Source organism: Nerophis lumbriciformis, linkage group LG13, assembly GCF_033978685.3.
Source record: "Nerophis lumbriciformis linkage group LG13, RoL_Nlum_v2.1, whole genome shotgun sequence".
Lineage (NCBI taxonomy): Eukaryota > Metazoa > Chordata > Actinopteri > Syngnathiformes > Syngnathidae > Nerophis > Nerophis lumbriciformis.
In genome coordinates, this window is record NC_084560.2 from 37,143,510 (window position 1) to 37,160,873 (window position 17,364).

The following is a 17,364-nucleotide window of genomic DNA, read 5'->3' on the forward strand; positions in this document are numbered from 1 at the left end:
TCCCTGTTCGTGTTGTTACACCCTCCGACAACACACCGACGAAAGTGAGAAAATGGCGGATTGCTTCCCGATGTGACGTCACGTCCGAGAGCGAATAATAGAAAAGCGTTTAATTCGCCAAAATTCACCCATTTAGAGTTCGGAAATCGGTTAAAAAAATATATGGTCTTTTTTCTGCAACATCAAGGTATATATTGACGCTTACATAGGTCTGGTGATAATGTTCCCCTTTAATATAAACTCATAGCATGCTTGATGTCGGAAATATTAGAAACATTTGTGGTCAATAAAATCATTGACTTTTTTGTTAATATCCGTTGAAAAGATTTACCCACGTGCTAATTCTGACCATAACTAAATCATGCTAGCAAACACTCCTAAAAACATAATATTTTGCACAAAAGTTGACGTAATTGAAGATATTACGTGTATGGCAGTGACCATTTTTAAAGATACACATTTAATTTTTAGACTTTGGGACACATTTATTTAAAAACGAGTTACTTACCAGAGGGGGCATTAGCGCAATGTCACTTCCTGGTTCATAATAATGGGGTGTGGCTTAAATCTAGAATCGGCCACGCCTCTAAAACTCTTGCGTCTCGGTAGTGACATAAAAACGAAGGACATGATTTTTTTTCATTTCAAAATAAAACCCACAATGAATTTATGTCTTTCAACATTTGTTTAGAGTTAATCTTTAAGATCTTTTAAATCACACCGTTGAAACACATCTAAAAAAAAACGTTCAAAGTGATATTTTCACGAATTGAAATTTAGGGGTCAGGATTGGGGACGGCGACTTCTTAATAGAAAGTACCCCAGAAAAGATGATTTTGTATTTATTTCTGGTATATCGTTATCTCAACTAATGCATTGGGTTTCAACAGGTAATCTCAATTCAAATCCATGTCTGAGCACTAATTAGTTTTTTGTTAAAACGCTTTTTTAAACGCAGAACGCCAAATAACGAGCGGCAAAATCGTTTTGAATCGAGAATCGCTTCTGAATCGAATCGTGCCCCCAAGAATCGGAATCAAGTTGAACCACGAATTGTTGTTGTTATTGTTTATTTTCGTAGTCCAGTAATCCATCGATTACTTTGTACGATTAATCGGGGGGGGACACACACTTTATAACGCCATTTTTCTGCTTGGTTAGGGTTGGGGTTGGGGTTAGGGTTAGGGTTAGGATTAGGGTTAGGCATAAAGAAAAAAAAGGTTGGTTAGGGTTAGGGCTAGGGTTGGGGTTGGGGTTAAGGTTAGGGTTAGATTATTACTATTATCATTATTATTCCAGATATTGCACTTTTAGCTACGTTAGAAACTATGTCTGCGCATTTAAAGTTCGAAATGTCGTCCATTTTTATTAATCACGTTGACTGAACGATTAATCGAAGCAACTGATTATAAATCAAAGCTTTTTTACCAAACGATTAATCGATGTTATTGTTTATGTTGTACAGCAGAGTCTGGGTTGCGGAGTAGGTCAGTGCCGCTGGAAGTGGGTCATAGGAGACAGAAGAGCCACATTGTGCGCAGGGATCCAGAATCCAAGCCGGTGAAGGAGAGGACGGAAACCAAATCTTGAAGCCGGCTGACAAAAGAACGTGCATTTGAAGGCAGCCCGAATGCTTCGTATTTCAGGTCGTGGCCTGAGGCTGTGGTCCGTGATGAAGCTGTGCCGCGTCACCCAAAGCTAGTAAGGTGCTTTGACCTTGTTTTTGGTCCAATCCCAGGAGACCGCCTTGCCTATAAAGACCCCCCCAAACGTGAGTCCGACAATTCAATCCTAGCCTTGCCTCCCTGTCGCAGTCCAAGTCTTCACCGCGTCCGGCCACGAAGATGAAGATCCTTTTAGTCGTCCTCTCCATGATAGCGAGGAGTCGTCCGCTGGAGCTGAGCGACTGCGGCGCTGACGCCAGGAGACCTCAGATGACCGACATCTCGGTGCAGTGCGGCACGTCCTCCATCAGCCTGGCCGTCCAGATCTGCCCGGTCATCTATACGGGCTACAACGAGACCCTCCTGATCCTCAACAACGTGATGGACTCAAACTGCCGGGCCACGCTGGACGAAAGCGCGTGGCCCCCCGTGGCTCGCTTCGAATTCCCCCTGAACTCGACGGACGCCTGCGGGAGCACCTTCCTGACCACCAGCTCCACCGGCACCGGCGTCTTCTCAGACTTTTCCAACATCCAGACAGTGAACATCAGCGGCGTGATCCGCTCCATCGACACCACCACCGGCACCATCACGTACAACGCCGAGCTGAAGTACTTCTACTCCTGCGCGTACCCCTTAGAGTACCTGGTCAACAACACTCAGATCGACGTGTCGGCGTCCTCCGTCGCCGTGAAAGACAACAACGGCAGCTTCATCAGCACCTTGAACATGAAGCTCTTCAGCGACCCCGACTACCTCCAGCCATTGGTCATACCCAGTCTCGGCCTGGAGCTGCGGACCAACGTGTACGTGGAGGTGAAAGCCGTCAACCTGACCGGGCAGTACCACGTCCTGCTGGACCGCTGCTATGCCTCAATCTCGGCGCTGCCGTCCAACTCCAGCTCCTTCAACCTTTTCGTGCCGTGCTCCAAAGACCGCTTCACCACCATGATCGAGAACGGCGACAGCCAGAGCGCCCGCTTCCACTTCCCGGCTTTCCGCTTCATCGAGCAGCAGAACGAGACGGTGTCCACCTACTTCCTGCACTGCATCACCCGCCTGTGCGAGAGCAGCACCTGCAGCATCTTCAAGCAGTGCAACAACCGCCGCAAGAGGGAGACGGTGGAGGCCACGCCGGACGGGGTGACTGAGCCGTACACCATCACCTCCAAGAAGCTCGTCACCAAAACCGAGACCAGCGAGTCCAAAGAGGAGCCCCTGGTCGACAGCGACAAAGACCAGTCTGCCGTCGGGCTCAGCGTTGCCGTCGGCGTCCTCGCTTTTGTTTGCGCCGTGGCCCTGTGTGCCGCCGCCGTCTTCTACAAGAGGCTCAGGAACTAACCGGGCCAGCTTCCGGCGCTCGCCCGTTTGGACGACTCGACTCTTTTATCCTTCGTCAGCGTAGCTTTAGGAGTCGAGTTCGAGGTTTGTCATGCATGTCCGCACTTCAGAAGCTTTGATCCTAGAAGACCGTTTTTTTACGTGGAATGTCCGGGGGTGGGAGAAGTTTTGAAAGAGAAGTCAAAGTAGCTTCCAAAGTATTACGTGTAATTTATTCTGTTGACTAAAACTTTGTCTGCACTTAATAAACCATCTAAGAAACCGACGTGTCTTCTCCATTTACTTCATCTCCACAATAAAACACATGACTACTACTACAGTTCTGCGCTTTTTGAAGTACAAGTACTTTACTGTCGTAATCACAAGAATCTACTCCAGGACCGGGGGTCCGAATATGACTGAATATTTTCTAATAACTTTCATTGCTTCTGTGAAGACCACAGTCAACATAAACTACGTGCAAACTACTGAGTCTTCATTGGGACACTAGTGAAATACCGACATCTTGCCACTAGGGGGAGGTTTTTTTGTCTTTTGTGTGATTCATGTGCGAGACTCCAGGATGCTAATGTCCAAGTCAATGTAGAAAAAAAGCTACTAAAAGTGTAAAAAAAAGTGCCTCATAAACAGAAAATAAAGTAATAAATAGTGTCAGATAATAGTGGAATTGGGAATAAATACATTAATTTATGAAAAAAAAGAAAATAAAAAAAGAGGAGAAATAAATAAATAAATATATATATATATATATATATATATATATATATATATATATATAAAATACTTGAAAATGTAGAGCAGATATGATGTATCTAATAAACATTTTTTTTGAGTAATATTTCATATAATATCTTTGAGTTTGTGTATTTGTTTGTATTGTTTTTCTTTCAATGAGTACAATAGTGCAATAAAATGTATGAAAATGAAATACTTAAAAAAAAGTTGAACGATATGATGAATCTAATCTTGTAATTAAATTTACTTACTTTTTTACTTGCTTACTTTTTATTTCATTAATAATATTTATGATATTTTTGCTGTTTTGAAAAAAAATGCTATTGTAAAAAACCCCAAAATGAAATAGGTAAAAAATGTCAAGCAAATCTTTTATAGAGTTTGTGTCTAATTTTCTTATGTAAAATATTGTGTTAAAAAAATAAATAAAAATAAATTAAAAAATATATATATAAAAATAAATATAAATATATATATATATCTACATATATATTATATATATATATATATGTGTGTATATATATATATATATATATATATATATATATATATATATATATATATATATATATATATATAATATATCAATATATATTGTTATAGATACGTAATCAATATCAATAAAAAAATGCCAATCAGGTAACAGTATCAATATATATCCTGATAGACAGATACTCGATATCAATAAAAATGCCAATCAGGTAACAGTATCAATATATATCCTGATGGACAGATACTCGATATCAATAAAAATGCCAATCAGGTAACAATATCAATATATATAGTGATAGACGCGTAATCAATAAAAAAATCCAATCAGGTAACAGTATCAATATATATCACGATTAACACATAATCAGTATCACAAAAAAATGCCAATCAGGTAACAGTGTCAATATACATCGCGATAGACACGTAATCGATATCAATACAAAAATACCAATCAGGTTAAAGTATCCATATATATCGTGATAGACACGTAATCGATATCAATTAAAAACACCAATCAGGTAACGGTATCAATATATATTGCGATTGACACGTAATCGATATCAATAAAAAATGTCAATCAGGTAAGAGTATCAATATATATCGCAATAGACACGTAATTGATATCAATAAAAAATTCCAATCAGGTAACAGTATAGTCAATAGACATGTAATCGATATCAATAAACAATTCCAATCAGGTAACAGTATCAATATATATTGTGATAGACACATAATCGATATTAATTAAAAATACTATTTAGGTAACAGTATCAATAAATATCGTGATTGTCACCTAATCAATATCACAAAAAAAATCCAATCAGGTAACAGTATCAATATATATCATGGTAGTCACGTGATCGATATCAATAAAAATGTATTAGATAAAAAAACTTAGATTTTTTTTTCTTCTTCCCTAAGTGAGGCACATTTGTGAAGTGACTCACAATCACGCTACGTTTTTATTATTGAAGTCAAGACTGAGTGTCGTATCATTTTTTACCGTGCTAAACTTTTTTTTACGCATGAGTAACAATTATTAAGGTTGTTAAAAAAACGAGTAAAGTCGTACTTTTACCGTCTTTGTTATTTATCGTAGTCTCGACTTAGCGTCGTATCGTCTTTAACCGTGATGAATTTATTCTTCCACTTGAGTAACAATCATTAACGTAGTAAAAAAGTCATACTTTCACTGTCTGTTATTTATCGTAAAGTCCCGACTGAGCGCCGTATCGTTTTTAACCGTACTGAACATCTTTTTAAGCTTGAGTAACAATTATTAACGTTGTTAAAAAACGAGTAAAGTCGTACTTTTACCGTCTGTTATTTATCGTAGAGTCTCGACTGAGCGTCGTGTTGTGTTAAATTTATTTTTCCACTTGAGTAACAATTATTAATGTTGTTAAAAAATGAGTAAAGTCGTACTTTTACCGTCTGTTATTTATCGTAGAGTCTCGACTGAGCGTCGTGTTGTGTTTAACTGTGTTAAATTTATTTTTCCACTTGAGTAACAATTATTAACGTTGTTAAAAAATGAGTAAAGTCATACTTTTACCGTCTTTGTTATTTATTGTAAAGTTCCAACTGAGTGTTCTATTGTTTTTAACTGTATTGAACATGTTTTTACGCCTGAGTAACAATTATTAACGTTGTTAAAAAACGAGTAAGGTCGTACTTTTACTATCTTTCTTAATTATGGTAAAGTCCCGACTGAGTGTCGTATCGTTTTTAACTGTACTGAACTTCTTTTTACGCCTAAGTAACAATTATTAGCGTAGTAAAAAAAACAGTAAAGTCGTACTTTTACCGTCTTTGTTATTCATCGTAAAGTCCCGACTGAGTGCCGTATCGTTTTTAACCGTACTGCACTTCTTTTTACGCATGAGTAACAATTATTAAGGTTGTTAAAAAAACGAGTAAAGTCGTACTTTTACCGTCTTTGTTATTTATCGTAGTCTCGACTTAGCGTCATATCGTCTTTAACCGTGATGAATTTATCTTTCCACTTGAGTAACAATCATTAACGTAGTAAAAAAGTCATACTTTCACTGTCTGTTATTTATCGTAGAGTCCCGACTGAGCGCCGTATCGTTTTTAACCGTACTGAACATCTTTTTAAGCTTGAGTAACAATTATTAACGTTGTTAAAAAACGAGTAAAGTCGTACTTTTACCGTTTGTTATTTATCGTAGAGTCTCGACTGAGCGTCGTGTTGTGTTTAACTGTGTTAAATTTATTTTTCCACTTGAGTAACAATTATTAATGTTGTTAAAAAATGAGTAAAGTCATACTTTTACCGTCTGTTATTTATCGTAGAGTCTCGACTGAGCGTCGTGTTGTGTTTAACCGTGTTAAATTTATTTTTCCACTTGAGTAACAATTATTAACGTTGTTAAAAAATGAGTAAAGTCATACTTTTACCGTCTTTGTTATTTATTGTAAAGTTCCAACTGAGTGTTCTATTGTTTTTAACTGTATTGAACATGTTTTTACGCCTGAGTAACAATTATTAACGTTGTTAAAAAACGAGTAAGGTCGTACTTTTACTATCTTTCTTAATTATGGTAAAGTCCCGACTGAGTGTCGTATCGTTTTTAACTGTACTGAACTTCTTTTTACGCCTAAGTAACAATTATTAGCGTAGTAAAAAAAACAGTAAAGTCGTACTTTTACCGTCTTTGTTATTTATCGTAAAGTTCCAACTGAGTATTCTATCGTTTTTAACCGTGCTGAACATGTTTTTAGGCATGAGTAACAATTATTAACGTTGTTGAAAAACGAATAAAGTCGTACTTTTACCGTCTTTGTTATTTATCGTAAAGTTCCAACTGAGTGTTGTATGCTGAACATCTTTTTACAGCTGAGCAACAATTATTAACGTTGTTAAAAAAATGAGTAAAGTCGTATTTTTACTGTCTTTGTTTTTTATCGTAAAGTCCAGACTGAGTGTCGTATCGTTTTTAACTGTACTGAACTTCTTTTTACGCCTGAGTAACAATTATTAACAGTGCTAAAAAATGAGTAAAGTCGTACTTTTACCGTCTTTGTTATTTATCGTAGAGTCTCAACTGAGCGTCATATCATCTTTAACCGTGCTGAATTTCTTTTTCCACTTGAATAACAATTATTAACAGTGTTAAAAAACGAGTAAAGTCGTACTTTTACCGTATTTGTTATTTATCGTAGAGTCTCCACTTAGCGTCGTATCGTCTTTAACTGTGATTAATTTATTTTTCCACCTGAGTAACAATTATTAACGTTGTTAAAAAACTAGTAAAGTCATACTTTTACTGTCTTTGTTATTTATTGTAAAGTCCCGACTGAGCGTCGTATCGTTTTTAACCGTACTGAACATCTTTTTACGCCTGAGTAACAATTATTAATGTTGTTAAAAAATGAGTAAAGTCGTACTTTTACCGTCTGTTATTTATCGTAGAACCTCGACTGAGCGTTGTGTTGTGTTTAACCGTGTTAAATTTATTTTTCCACTTGAGTAACAATTATTAACGTTGTTAAAATACAAGTAAAGTCATACTTTTACTGTCTTTGTTATTTATCGTAGAGTTCCAACTGAGTGTTCTATTGTTTTTAACTGTGCTTAACATGTTTTTACGCCTGAGTAACAATTATTAACGTTGTTAAAAAACGAGTAAGGTCGTTCTTTTACTATCTTTGTTAATTATGGTAAAGTCCCGACTGAGTGTCGTATCGTTTTTAACTGTACTGAACTTCTTTTTATGCCTAAGGAACAATTATTAGCGTAGTAAAAAAAAACAGTAAAGTCGTACTTTTACCGTCTTTGTTATTCATCGTAAAGTCCCGACTGAGTGTCGTAAAGTTTTTAACTGTACTGCACTTCTTTTCACGCCTGAGTAACAATTAACGTTGTTAAAAAAGAGAAAAGTCATACTTTTACCATCTTTATTTATCGTAAAGTTCCAACTGAGCGTCGTATCGTTTTTAACCGTACTGAACTTCTTTTTATGCCAGAGTAACAATTATTAACTTTGTAAAAAAACGAGTAAAGTCATACTTTTACCGTCTTTGTTATTTATCGTAAAGTTCCAACTGAGTATTCTATCGTTTTTAACTGTGCTGAACATGTTTTTAGGCCTGAGTAACAATTATTAACGTTGTTAAAAAACGAATAAAGTCGTACTTTTACCGTCTTTGTTATTTATCGTAAAGTTCCAACTGAGTGTTGTATGCTGAACATCTTTTTACAGCTGAGTAACAATTATTAACGTTGTTAAAAAAATTAGTAAAGTCGTACTTTTACTGTCTTTGTTTTTTATCGTAAAGTCCAGACTGAGTGTCGTATCGTTTTTAACTGTACTGAATTTCTTTTTACGCCTGAGTAACAATTATTAACGTAGTAAAAAATTAGTAAAGTCGTACTTTTACCGTCTTTGTTATTTATCGTAGAGTCTCAACTGAGCGTCATATCGTCTTTAACCGTGCTGAATTTCTTTTTCCACTTGAGTAACAATTATTAACGTTGTTAAAAAACAAGTAAAGTCGTACTTTTACCGTCTTTGTTATTCATCGTAAAGTCTCGACTGAGCGCTGTATCGTTTTTAACTGTACTGAACTTCTTTTTACGCCTGAGTAACAATTATTAATGTAGTAAAAAACCTAGTGGAGTCGTACTTTTACCGTCTTTGTTAAATATCGTAAAGTTCCAACTGAGCGTCGTATCGTTTTTAACCGTACTGAACTTCCTTTTACGCCTGAGTAACAATTATTAACGTAGTAAAAAAACGAGTAAAGTCGTACTTTTACGGTCTTTGTTATTCATCGTAAAGTCCCGACTGAGTGTCGTAAAGTTTTTAACTGTACTGCACTTCTTTTTACGCCTGAGTAACAATTAACGTTGTTAAAAAAGAGAAAAGTCGTACTTTTACCGTATTTATTTATTGTAAAGTTCCAACTGAGCGTCGTATCGTTTTTACTAAACGTACTGAACTTCTTTTTACGCCAGAGTAACAATTATTAACTTTGTAAAAAAACGAGAAAAGTCGTACTTTTACCGTCTTTGTTATTTATCGTAAAGTTCCAACTGAGTATTCTATCGTTTTTAACCGTGCTGAACATGTTTTTAGGCCTGAGTAACAATTATTAACGTTGTTAAAAAACGAATAAAGTCGTACTTTTACCGTCTTTGTTATTTATCGTAAAGTCTCGACTGAGCGCTGCATCATTTTTAACTGTACTGAACTTCTTTTTACGCCTGAGTAACAATTATTAATGTAGTAAAAAAACGAGTAAAGTCGTACTTTTACTGTCTTTGTTAAATATCGTAAAGTTCCAACTGAGCGTCGTATCGTTTTAAACTCTACTGAACTTATTTTTACGCCTGAGTAACAATTATTAATGTAGTAAAAAAACTAGTGGAGTCGTACTTTTACCTTCTTTGTTAAATATCGTAAAGTTCCAACTGAGCGTCGTATCGTTTTTAACCGTACTGAACTTCTTTTTACGCCTGAGTAACAATTATTGATGTAGTAAAAAAACTAGTGGAGTCGTACTTTTACCGTCTTTGTTGAATATCGTAAAGTTCCAACTGAGCGTCGTATCGTTTTTAACCGTACTGAACATCTTTTTATGCCTGAGTAACAATTATTAACGTAGTAAAAAAACGAGTAAAGTTGTACTTTTACCGTCTTTGTTATTCGTCATAAAGTCCCGACTGAGTGTCGTAACCTTTTTAACTGTATTGCACTTCTTTTTACGCCTGAGTAACAATTGTTAACGTTGTTAAAAAACAGTAAAGTCGTACTTTTACCGTCTTTATTTATCGTAAAGTTCCAACTGAGTGTCGTATCGTTTTTAACCGTACTGAACTTCTTTTTCCACTTGAGTAACAATTATTAACGTAGTAAAAAAACGAGTAAAGTCGTACTTTTACTGTCTTTGTTAAATATCGTAAAGTTCCAACTGAGCGTCGTATCGTTTTTAACCGTACTGAACATCTTTTTACGCCTGAGTAACAATTATTAACGTAGTAAAAAAACTAGTAAAGTCGTACTTTTACCGTCTTTGTTATTCATCATAAAGTCCCGACTGAGTGTCGTAACCTTTTTAACTGTATTGCACTTCTTTTTACGCCTGAGTAACAATTGTTAACATTGTTAAAAAACAGTAAAGTCGTACTTTTACCGTCTTTATTTATCGTAAAGTTCCAACTGAGTGTCGTATCGTTTTTAACCGTACTGAACTTCTTTTTCCACTTGAGTAACAATTATTAACGTAGTAAAAAAACGAGTAAAGTCATACTTTCACCGTCTTTGTTAAATATCGTAAAGTTCCAACTGAGTGTCGTATCGTTTTTAACCGTACTGAACTTCTTTTTACGCCTGAGTAACAATTATTAACGTAGTAAAAAAACGAGTAAAGTCCGACTTTTACTGTCTTTGTTACTTATCGTACAGTTCAACTGAGCGTCATATCGTTTTTTAACTGTGCTGAACTTCTTCTTACGCTTGCAAGCAGTCGAGCAGAGTTGTCAGGCTCCACTTTGCAGGCAGGACGTGCACGTTATGGACTTCCTGCAGCAAATAAAAGCCTCCCCTGTCAGCGAGCGCGACGTGCTGAGTGAGCGCTGCGTGTTTATTGGCCCGCGGGGAGCGGCCTGTCATTGCCGGATTCCGGCGAATGAAGAACGGCGCTCGCTTCTTGCCACTCGCACAATTCCCGCTTGTTGGCCTGAAGGATTCGCCGTGGACGTGACGCTCGCGTGACGCTCCCACCAGGTGTCCAGTTCCTCTCGGCGGGGGGCTTTGGGCCGGGAATGAAAGTGTGGCGCACGACTGATTTCATTTCATGCTTTCGGACTTTTATGAAGTCCATAAAAACATTCCAAACATGTCCAGCAATCCTAAATCAAAGATTGTCATTTTCACGCATGCAAAACATTGTTGAAGCCTGCGCTTTTATTTTGGAGATCATACATACTCTCAATAGGAGGAAAAATTCATTCTTTTTCTTCTTCTCCTATTTAAGTTAATTTCTTATGTGACAGTGGAATAGAACTTTAAAAAAAAATTATTTGTATGTAATATTTTTTCATATTTATTTTCTATTATATATATATATTTTAATTTATTGATCTGCAAATAAATACAATGTCACCCAAAAGGGTTTGGTGGAATCTACTTTTTAATTTTCTTCTCATCAGACGATATTTTCTTTACAATTTTAAACTAAAAAAAAAAAAGGAAAAAATTGTATCTAATGGACCGAAAAAAAATCTAAATAAAAGAGAAAGTTTATGAACAACAAATATTTGGTAAATTATTAATACCAATTTAAAAAAAAAAAGTTTGTTTATTAAATTACGGCAGAATCTACTTCTTAATTTCTTTTTTTTTTCCTTTTTATTTTTGCATAACCATTTCACTGGTTATGCAAAAATGTACACTGTCCATGTTTACAATTTTAAACTAAAAAGAAAAAGTAAAACATTGTATCTAATGTACCGGGAAAAAAAATTAAAATGAAAGTGAAAGTTTATGAACAATGAATAATATTTGGTAAATTATTAATATCATTTATTTTTTTTAAGTTTGTTTATTAAACTAGGGCAGAATATACATCTTAATTTCTTCTTTTCTTCCTTTTTATTTGTGCGTAACCATTTTACTGGTTATGCAAAAATGTACACTGTCCATGTTTACAATTTTAAACTAAAAAAAAAAGTAAAAAATTGTATCTAATGTACCGGAAAAAAAATTCAAATAAAAGTGAAAGTTTATGAACAATAAATAATATTTGGTAAATTATTAATATCATTTTTTTTTAAAGTTTGTTTATTAAATGACGGCAGAATCTACTTCTTAATTTCTTATTTTCTTCCTTTTTATTTTTGCATAACCATTTTACTGGTTATGCAAAAATGTACACTGTCCATGTTTACAATTTTAAACTAAAAAGAAAAAGTAAAACATTGTATCTAATGTACCGGAATTTTTTTTTAAATAAAAGTGAAAGTTTATGAACAATAAATAATATTTGGTAAATTATTAATATCATGTTTTAAAAAAAAGTTTGTTTATTAAATTACAGCAGAATATACAGTACGTCTTAATTTCTTCTTTTCTTCCTTTTTATTTGTGCATAACCATTTTACTGGTTATGCAAAAATGTACACTGTCCTCCATGAGAGTTTGGTAGAATTTACTTTTTAATTTTTATCCCATCAGACAATATTTATTTGGAGGACTTTTTATCGATTAGCAGAACATATACAACAATGTCCAAAAAGGGTTTGGCGGAACATACTTTCTAAATGTTATTCTAGTCAGACAATATTTTGGGATTTATGCAACTTTCACCTAAAAAGTAAAAAATTAAACTAGTGCAATGAAAATATTGTCCCACTTAAAAGAAAGTTGAAAAGTAACTGAACAAGAAAAAAGTTATTGGTAACTTTTTTTTAGTTGTTATTTGTTTAATGTTCGATGTTGTCTATTTTCTATGTTGTCCATTTTTAACATTCTCTATGTTGTAAGTTCTCTATTTCATTTAGTTCTCTATTTTCAAGGTCGTTCACTTTTTATGTAGTTTTTTTTTTTTACATTGTCCATTTTTCTATGTTGTCCATTTTCTATGTTCTCAATTTCTTATGTCATCGTTTTTCTTGTCTATTTACTACAATGTTCATCGTCTACGTTTTTCTATTTCTTATCTAATCCATTTAGTACATTGTCTAGTTTATAAGTTGTCTATGCCCTGTGTTCTCCATTTCCTTCTCTGTTCATTTTCTACTTTCTCTTTTTTCTACATTGTCTATGCTCTATGTTCTCTTTTTTCTAAATTGTCTAGGCTCTATGTTCTGCACTTTCTACTTTGTCTATGATCTACGTTCTCTTTATTCTAAATTGACTATGCCCTCCCTATATTCTCTTTTGTTCTACATTGCCTATGCTCTATTTTTCTTTTTTCTACATTGTCTATACTCTACGTTCTCTTTTTTCTACATTGACTATGTTCTGCATTTTCTCCGTTGTCTATGCTCTACGTTCTCTAGTTTCTACATTGTCTATGCTTTATGTCCTCTAGTTTCTACATTGTCAATGCTCTATGTTCTCTAGTTTCTACATTGTCTATGCTCTAAGTTGTCTAGTTTCTACATTGCCTATACACTATGTTCTCCATTTTCTACATTGACTATGCTCTATATTCTCAATTTTCTACATTGTAAATGCTCTATGTTCTCCATTTTCTACATTGTCTATGCCCTATGTTGCCCAGTCTCTAAATTGTCTATGCTCTATGTTCTCTAGTTTCTACATTGTCTACGCTCTATGTTGTCTAGTTTCTACATTGTCAATGCTCTATGTTCTCTAGTTTCTAAATTGTTTTTGCACTATGTTCTCTAGTTTCTACATTGTCTACGCTCTATGTTGACTAGTTTCTACATTGTCAATGCTCTATGTTCTCTAGTTTCTAAATTGTCTATGCTCTATGTTCTCTAGTTTCTACATTGTCTATGCTCTATGTTCTCTAGTTTCTACATTGTCTATTCTCTATGTTCTCTAGTTTCTACATTGTCTACGCTCTATGTTGTCTAGTTTCTACATTGTCTATGCTCTATATTCTCTAGTTTCTACATTGTCTACGCTCTATGTTGTCTAGTTTCTACATTGTCTATGTTCTCTAGTTTCTACATTGTCTACGCTCTATGTTCTCTAGTTTCTACATTGTCCATGCTCTATGTTCTCCATTTTCCACATTGTCTATGCCAGGGGTGGACAATTTTTACCGGGGGCCGCATGAGCAACCTGAGCACTGCTGGAGGGCCACACCGACAATATTTCAATTACATTTTGCTCAATATTATTTTTGATATACTGTAAGATAAATAATAATAATAATCATAATAATTAATAAGAATTTCATTTAACCTAACTTAACTTTATACAAAAGCGGATTGCTTTTGATGGTTTTATTTTTAACACTGTCTTACACTACACTTCCTGATGTGTAACACAATGCAAAAATGTCCATTTCTGCACAGGGTCAATTTCTGTCACTTTATCCTGCATCCTCTTTAAAAGTCCAACATTTTTCCCCGTCAGATTTGGACAACCATCTGTTGTCACACCTGCCAGCTTGTCCCATTTCAGTCCTAACATGTCCAAACATGCATTTACATATGTGAACAAGTCGTTACCTGTGGTTGTCTCTTTAATTGACTGCATGGCTGCCAGCTCCTCCGTGATTTGAAAGTCGGCAGTTATCCCACGTAGGAAGATGAGCAGCTGGGCGGTGTCACGTACATCGCAGCTCTCATCCAAAGCCAGCGAAAAACAGTCAAAGTCGGCCGTTCTGTTCTTCAGCTGAAGCTCCAAGTTTCCAGCGATGGTCTCAACCTGCCTCGTTACAGTGCGTCGGGAGAGTGACACGTTCTCAAATGCGCCCCTCTTCTGCGGGCATATCAGCGCAACAAAGTCCAATAAGCACTCCTTAATAAACTCTCCGTCAGAAAACGCCTTACTTTTTCTGGCGATTTTGTGAGAAATGATGAAACTTGTCCTGACGGCTGCATCTCTGGGGGTGTGAAATTTGGCAAAAAGTCCTTGTTGAGTTCGCAGTTTTACCATCAACGCATCAGCCTCCCTTGCGTGCTCTTCATCAGACACATTCCTGTATTTTTCCTGGTGCTTCGTCGTGTAGTGGCGAATCAAATGATATTCTTTAAACACAGCAACCTGTGTACAACAAATTAAGCACACGGCTTTACCTTTAATTTCTGTAAAGAAATACTTGGCAGTCCATGTCTTGTTGGAAACACAGCATTCGTCATCAACTTTTCTCTTTTTAGCGTGAGCTGACATCTTGGTGGTAACCGGGCATCACTTGTCGCTGTGCACCTTCACTCACAGGTTACACATGGACATACGTCCATAAATAACAATTTTCAAAATAAAAGCAGCAAAATTGTATTGCACGCACGACATAGATACTTTTTTAATTTTATTTAGTAATTTATGATTGCCGCTGTTCACATTCACTCACAATCACACACGCGCATACAAATAACGCTTTTCAAAACAAAAGCAGCACCGTTGTATTGCACACTCGACATAGATACTTTTTTAATTTTATTTTGTAATTTATGATTGGCCTCACGCGGGCCGGACAGGGACGCACAAAGGGCTGGATGTGGCCCGTGGGCCGCCGAATGCCCAGGTCTGGTCTGCGTTGTCTATTTTTTTACGTTAATTCTCTATTTTCTACCTTGTTTATTTTTAAAGGTTTCTATTTTCTAAGTCGTTCACTTTCTACGTTGTTTTTTTTAACGTTCTCTTTTTTTCTATGTCCTCTATTTTCTACCTTGTCTATGCTCTATTTTCACTATTTTCCATGTGTTCAATGTTCTGTGTTGTCTATTTACTACATTGTTCATCCTCTACGTTTTCTATTTCTTATCTAATCCATTTAGTGTATTGTCTAGTTTATAAGTTGCCTATGCCCTATGTTCTCCATTTCCTTCGCTGTTCATTTTCTACTTTCTCTTTTTTCTACATTGTCTATGCTCAATGCTCTCCATTTTCTACATTGTTTATGCTCTATGTTCTCTAGTTTCTACATTGTCTATGCTCTATATTTTCTACATTGTTTATGCTCTATGTTCTCTAGTTTCTACATCGTCTATGCTCTCCATTTTATACATTGTTTATGCTATATGTTCTCTAGTTTCTACATTGTCTATGCTCTATGCTCTTCATTTTCTACATTGTTTATGCTCTATGTTCTCTAGTTTCTACATTGTCTATGCTCTCCATTTTCTACATTGTTTAATGCTCTATGTACTCTAGTTTCTACATTGCCTATGCTCTCCATTTTCTACATTGTTTATGCTCTATGTTCTCTAGTTTCTACATTGCCTATGCTCTCCATTTTCTACATTGTTTATGCTCTATGTTCTCTAGTTTCTACATTGGCTATGTTCTCCATTTTCTACATTGTTTATGCTCTATGTTCTCTAGTTTCTACATTGCCTTTGCTCTCCATTTTCTACATTGTTTATGCTCTATGTTCTCTAGTTTCTACATTGTCTATGCTCTCCATTTTCTACATTGTTTATGCTCTATGTTCTCTAGTTTCTACATTGCCTATGCTCTCCATTTTCTACATTGTTTATGCTCTATGTTCTCTAGTTTCTACATTGTCTATGCTCTACGTTGTGCGTGCTGTAGGTAGCCTATGTCCTCCACTCTATGTTCCAGGCACGAGGTGGAACATAGAGCAGAGAGCAGGCTGCACCTGCTGTGTGTGAAACACAAGCTGCTTGTAAGAAGCACAAATATTTGGGAGGAATCATAAAAGACATAAAAGAGCAACAGAAGATGGATGATCTGCTTCCCAGTCAGCATGATGCACACACACACACACACACACACACACACACACACACACACACACACACACACACACACACACACACACACACACACACACACACACACACACACACACACACACACACACACACACACACACACGAAGCGGAGCGTGTAATGCTAACATGATGTTGAAGGCTGACAGGTGAAATGTTGCGTGTCATCGCCGCTTCAGCTGTGAAATACTGGAAGTGACATCATCAGGTGGTGTCAAGTGTTAGTTATTATATATTTATCATAAAGTTATTAGTGCGTATCTTTTACACACCTGTGTTACTATGTATCAGTGTGTGTCTTTGTGTATTAGTGTGCACACTTATGGAGTAGTGTGTATCTTTTATACACGTGTATCACTGTGTTTCCGTGTGTGTGTCTTTGTGTATCAGTGTACACACGCATGTATTTGAATGTACTAGTGTGTATCTTTTATACAAACCCCATTTCCATATGAGTTGGGAAATTGTGTTAGATGTAAATATAAACGGAATACAATGATTTGCAAATCCTTTTCAACCCATATTCAGTTGAATGCACTACAAAGACAAGATATTTGATGTTCAAACTCATAAACTTTTTTTTTTTTTTTTTGCAAATAATAATTAACTTAGAATTTCATGGCTGCAACACGTGCCAAAGTAGTTGGGAAAGGGCATGTTCACCACTGTGTTACATGGCCTTTCCTTTTAACAACACTCAATAAACGATTGGGAACTGAGGAAACTAAT

At 35.8% G+C, this 17,364-nt stretch overlaps 1 protein-coding gene across 2 annotated transcripts; it reads left to right on the top strand.

Annotated features, from left to right (window-relative positions):
* Positions 1-1,478: 1,478 nt before the first annotated feature.
* Positions 1,479-3,160, top strand: LOC133613142 (zona pellucida-like domain-containing protein 1). 2 transcript variants are annotated; one of them, XM_072914580.1, is made up of 2 exons: positions 1,479-1,706; positions 1,815-3,160. In XM_072914580.1, exon 2 carries the CDS (start codon positions 1,845-1,847, stop codon positions 3,003-3,005), a length of 1,161 nt encoding a protein of 386 aa, XP_072770681.1. In that variant the 5' UTR covers positions 1,479-1,706; positions 1,815-1,844; the 3' UTR covers positions 3,006-3,160. The 2 variants fall into 2 exon arrangements, with proteins under 2 accessions (XP_072770681.1, XP_061826517.2); XM_061970533.2 differs by having other exon boundaries at positions 1,479-1,701.
* Positions 3,161-17,364: the final 14,204 nt, after the last annotated feature.

What these genes read in the sequence shown, in the direction of transcription:
- LOC133613142 (XM_072914580.1), top strand. Translation starts at nt 1,845, where the DNA reads ATGAAGATCCTTTTAGTCGTCCTCTCCATGATAGCGAGGAGTCGTCCG.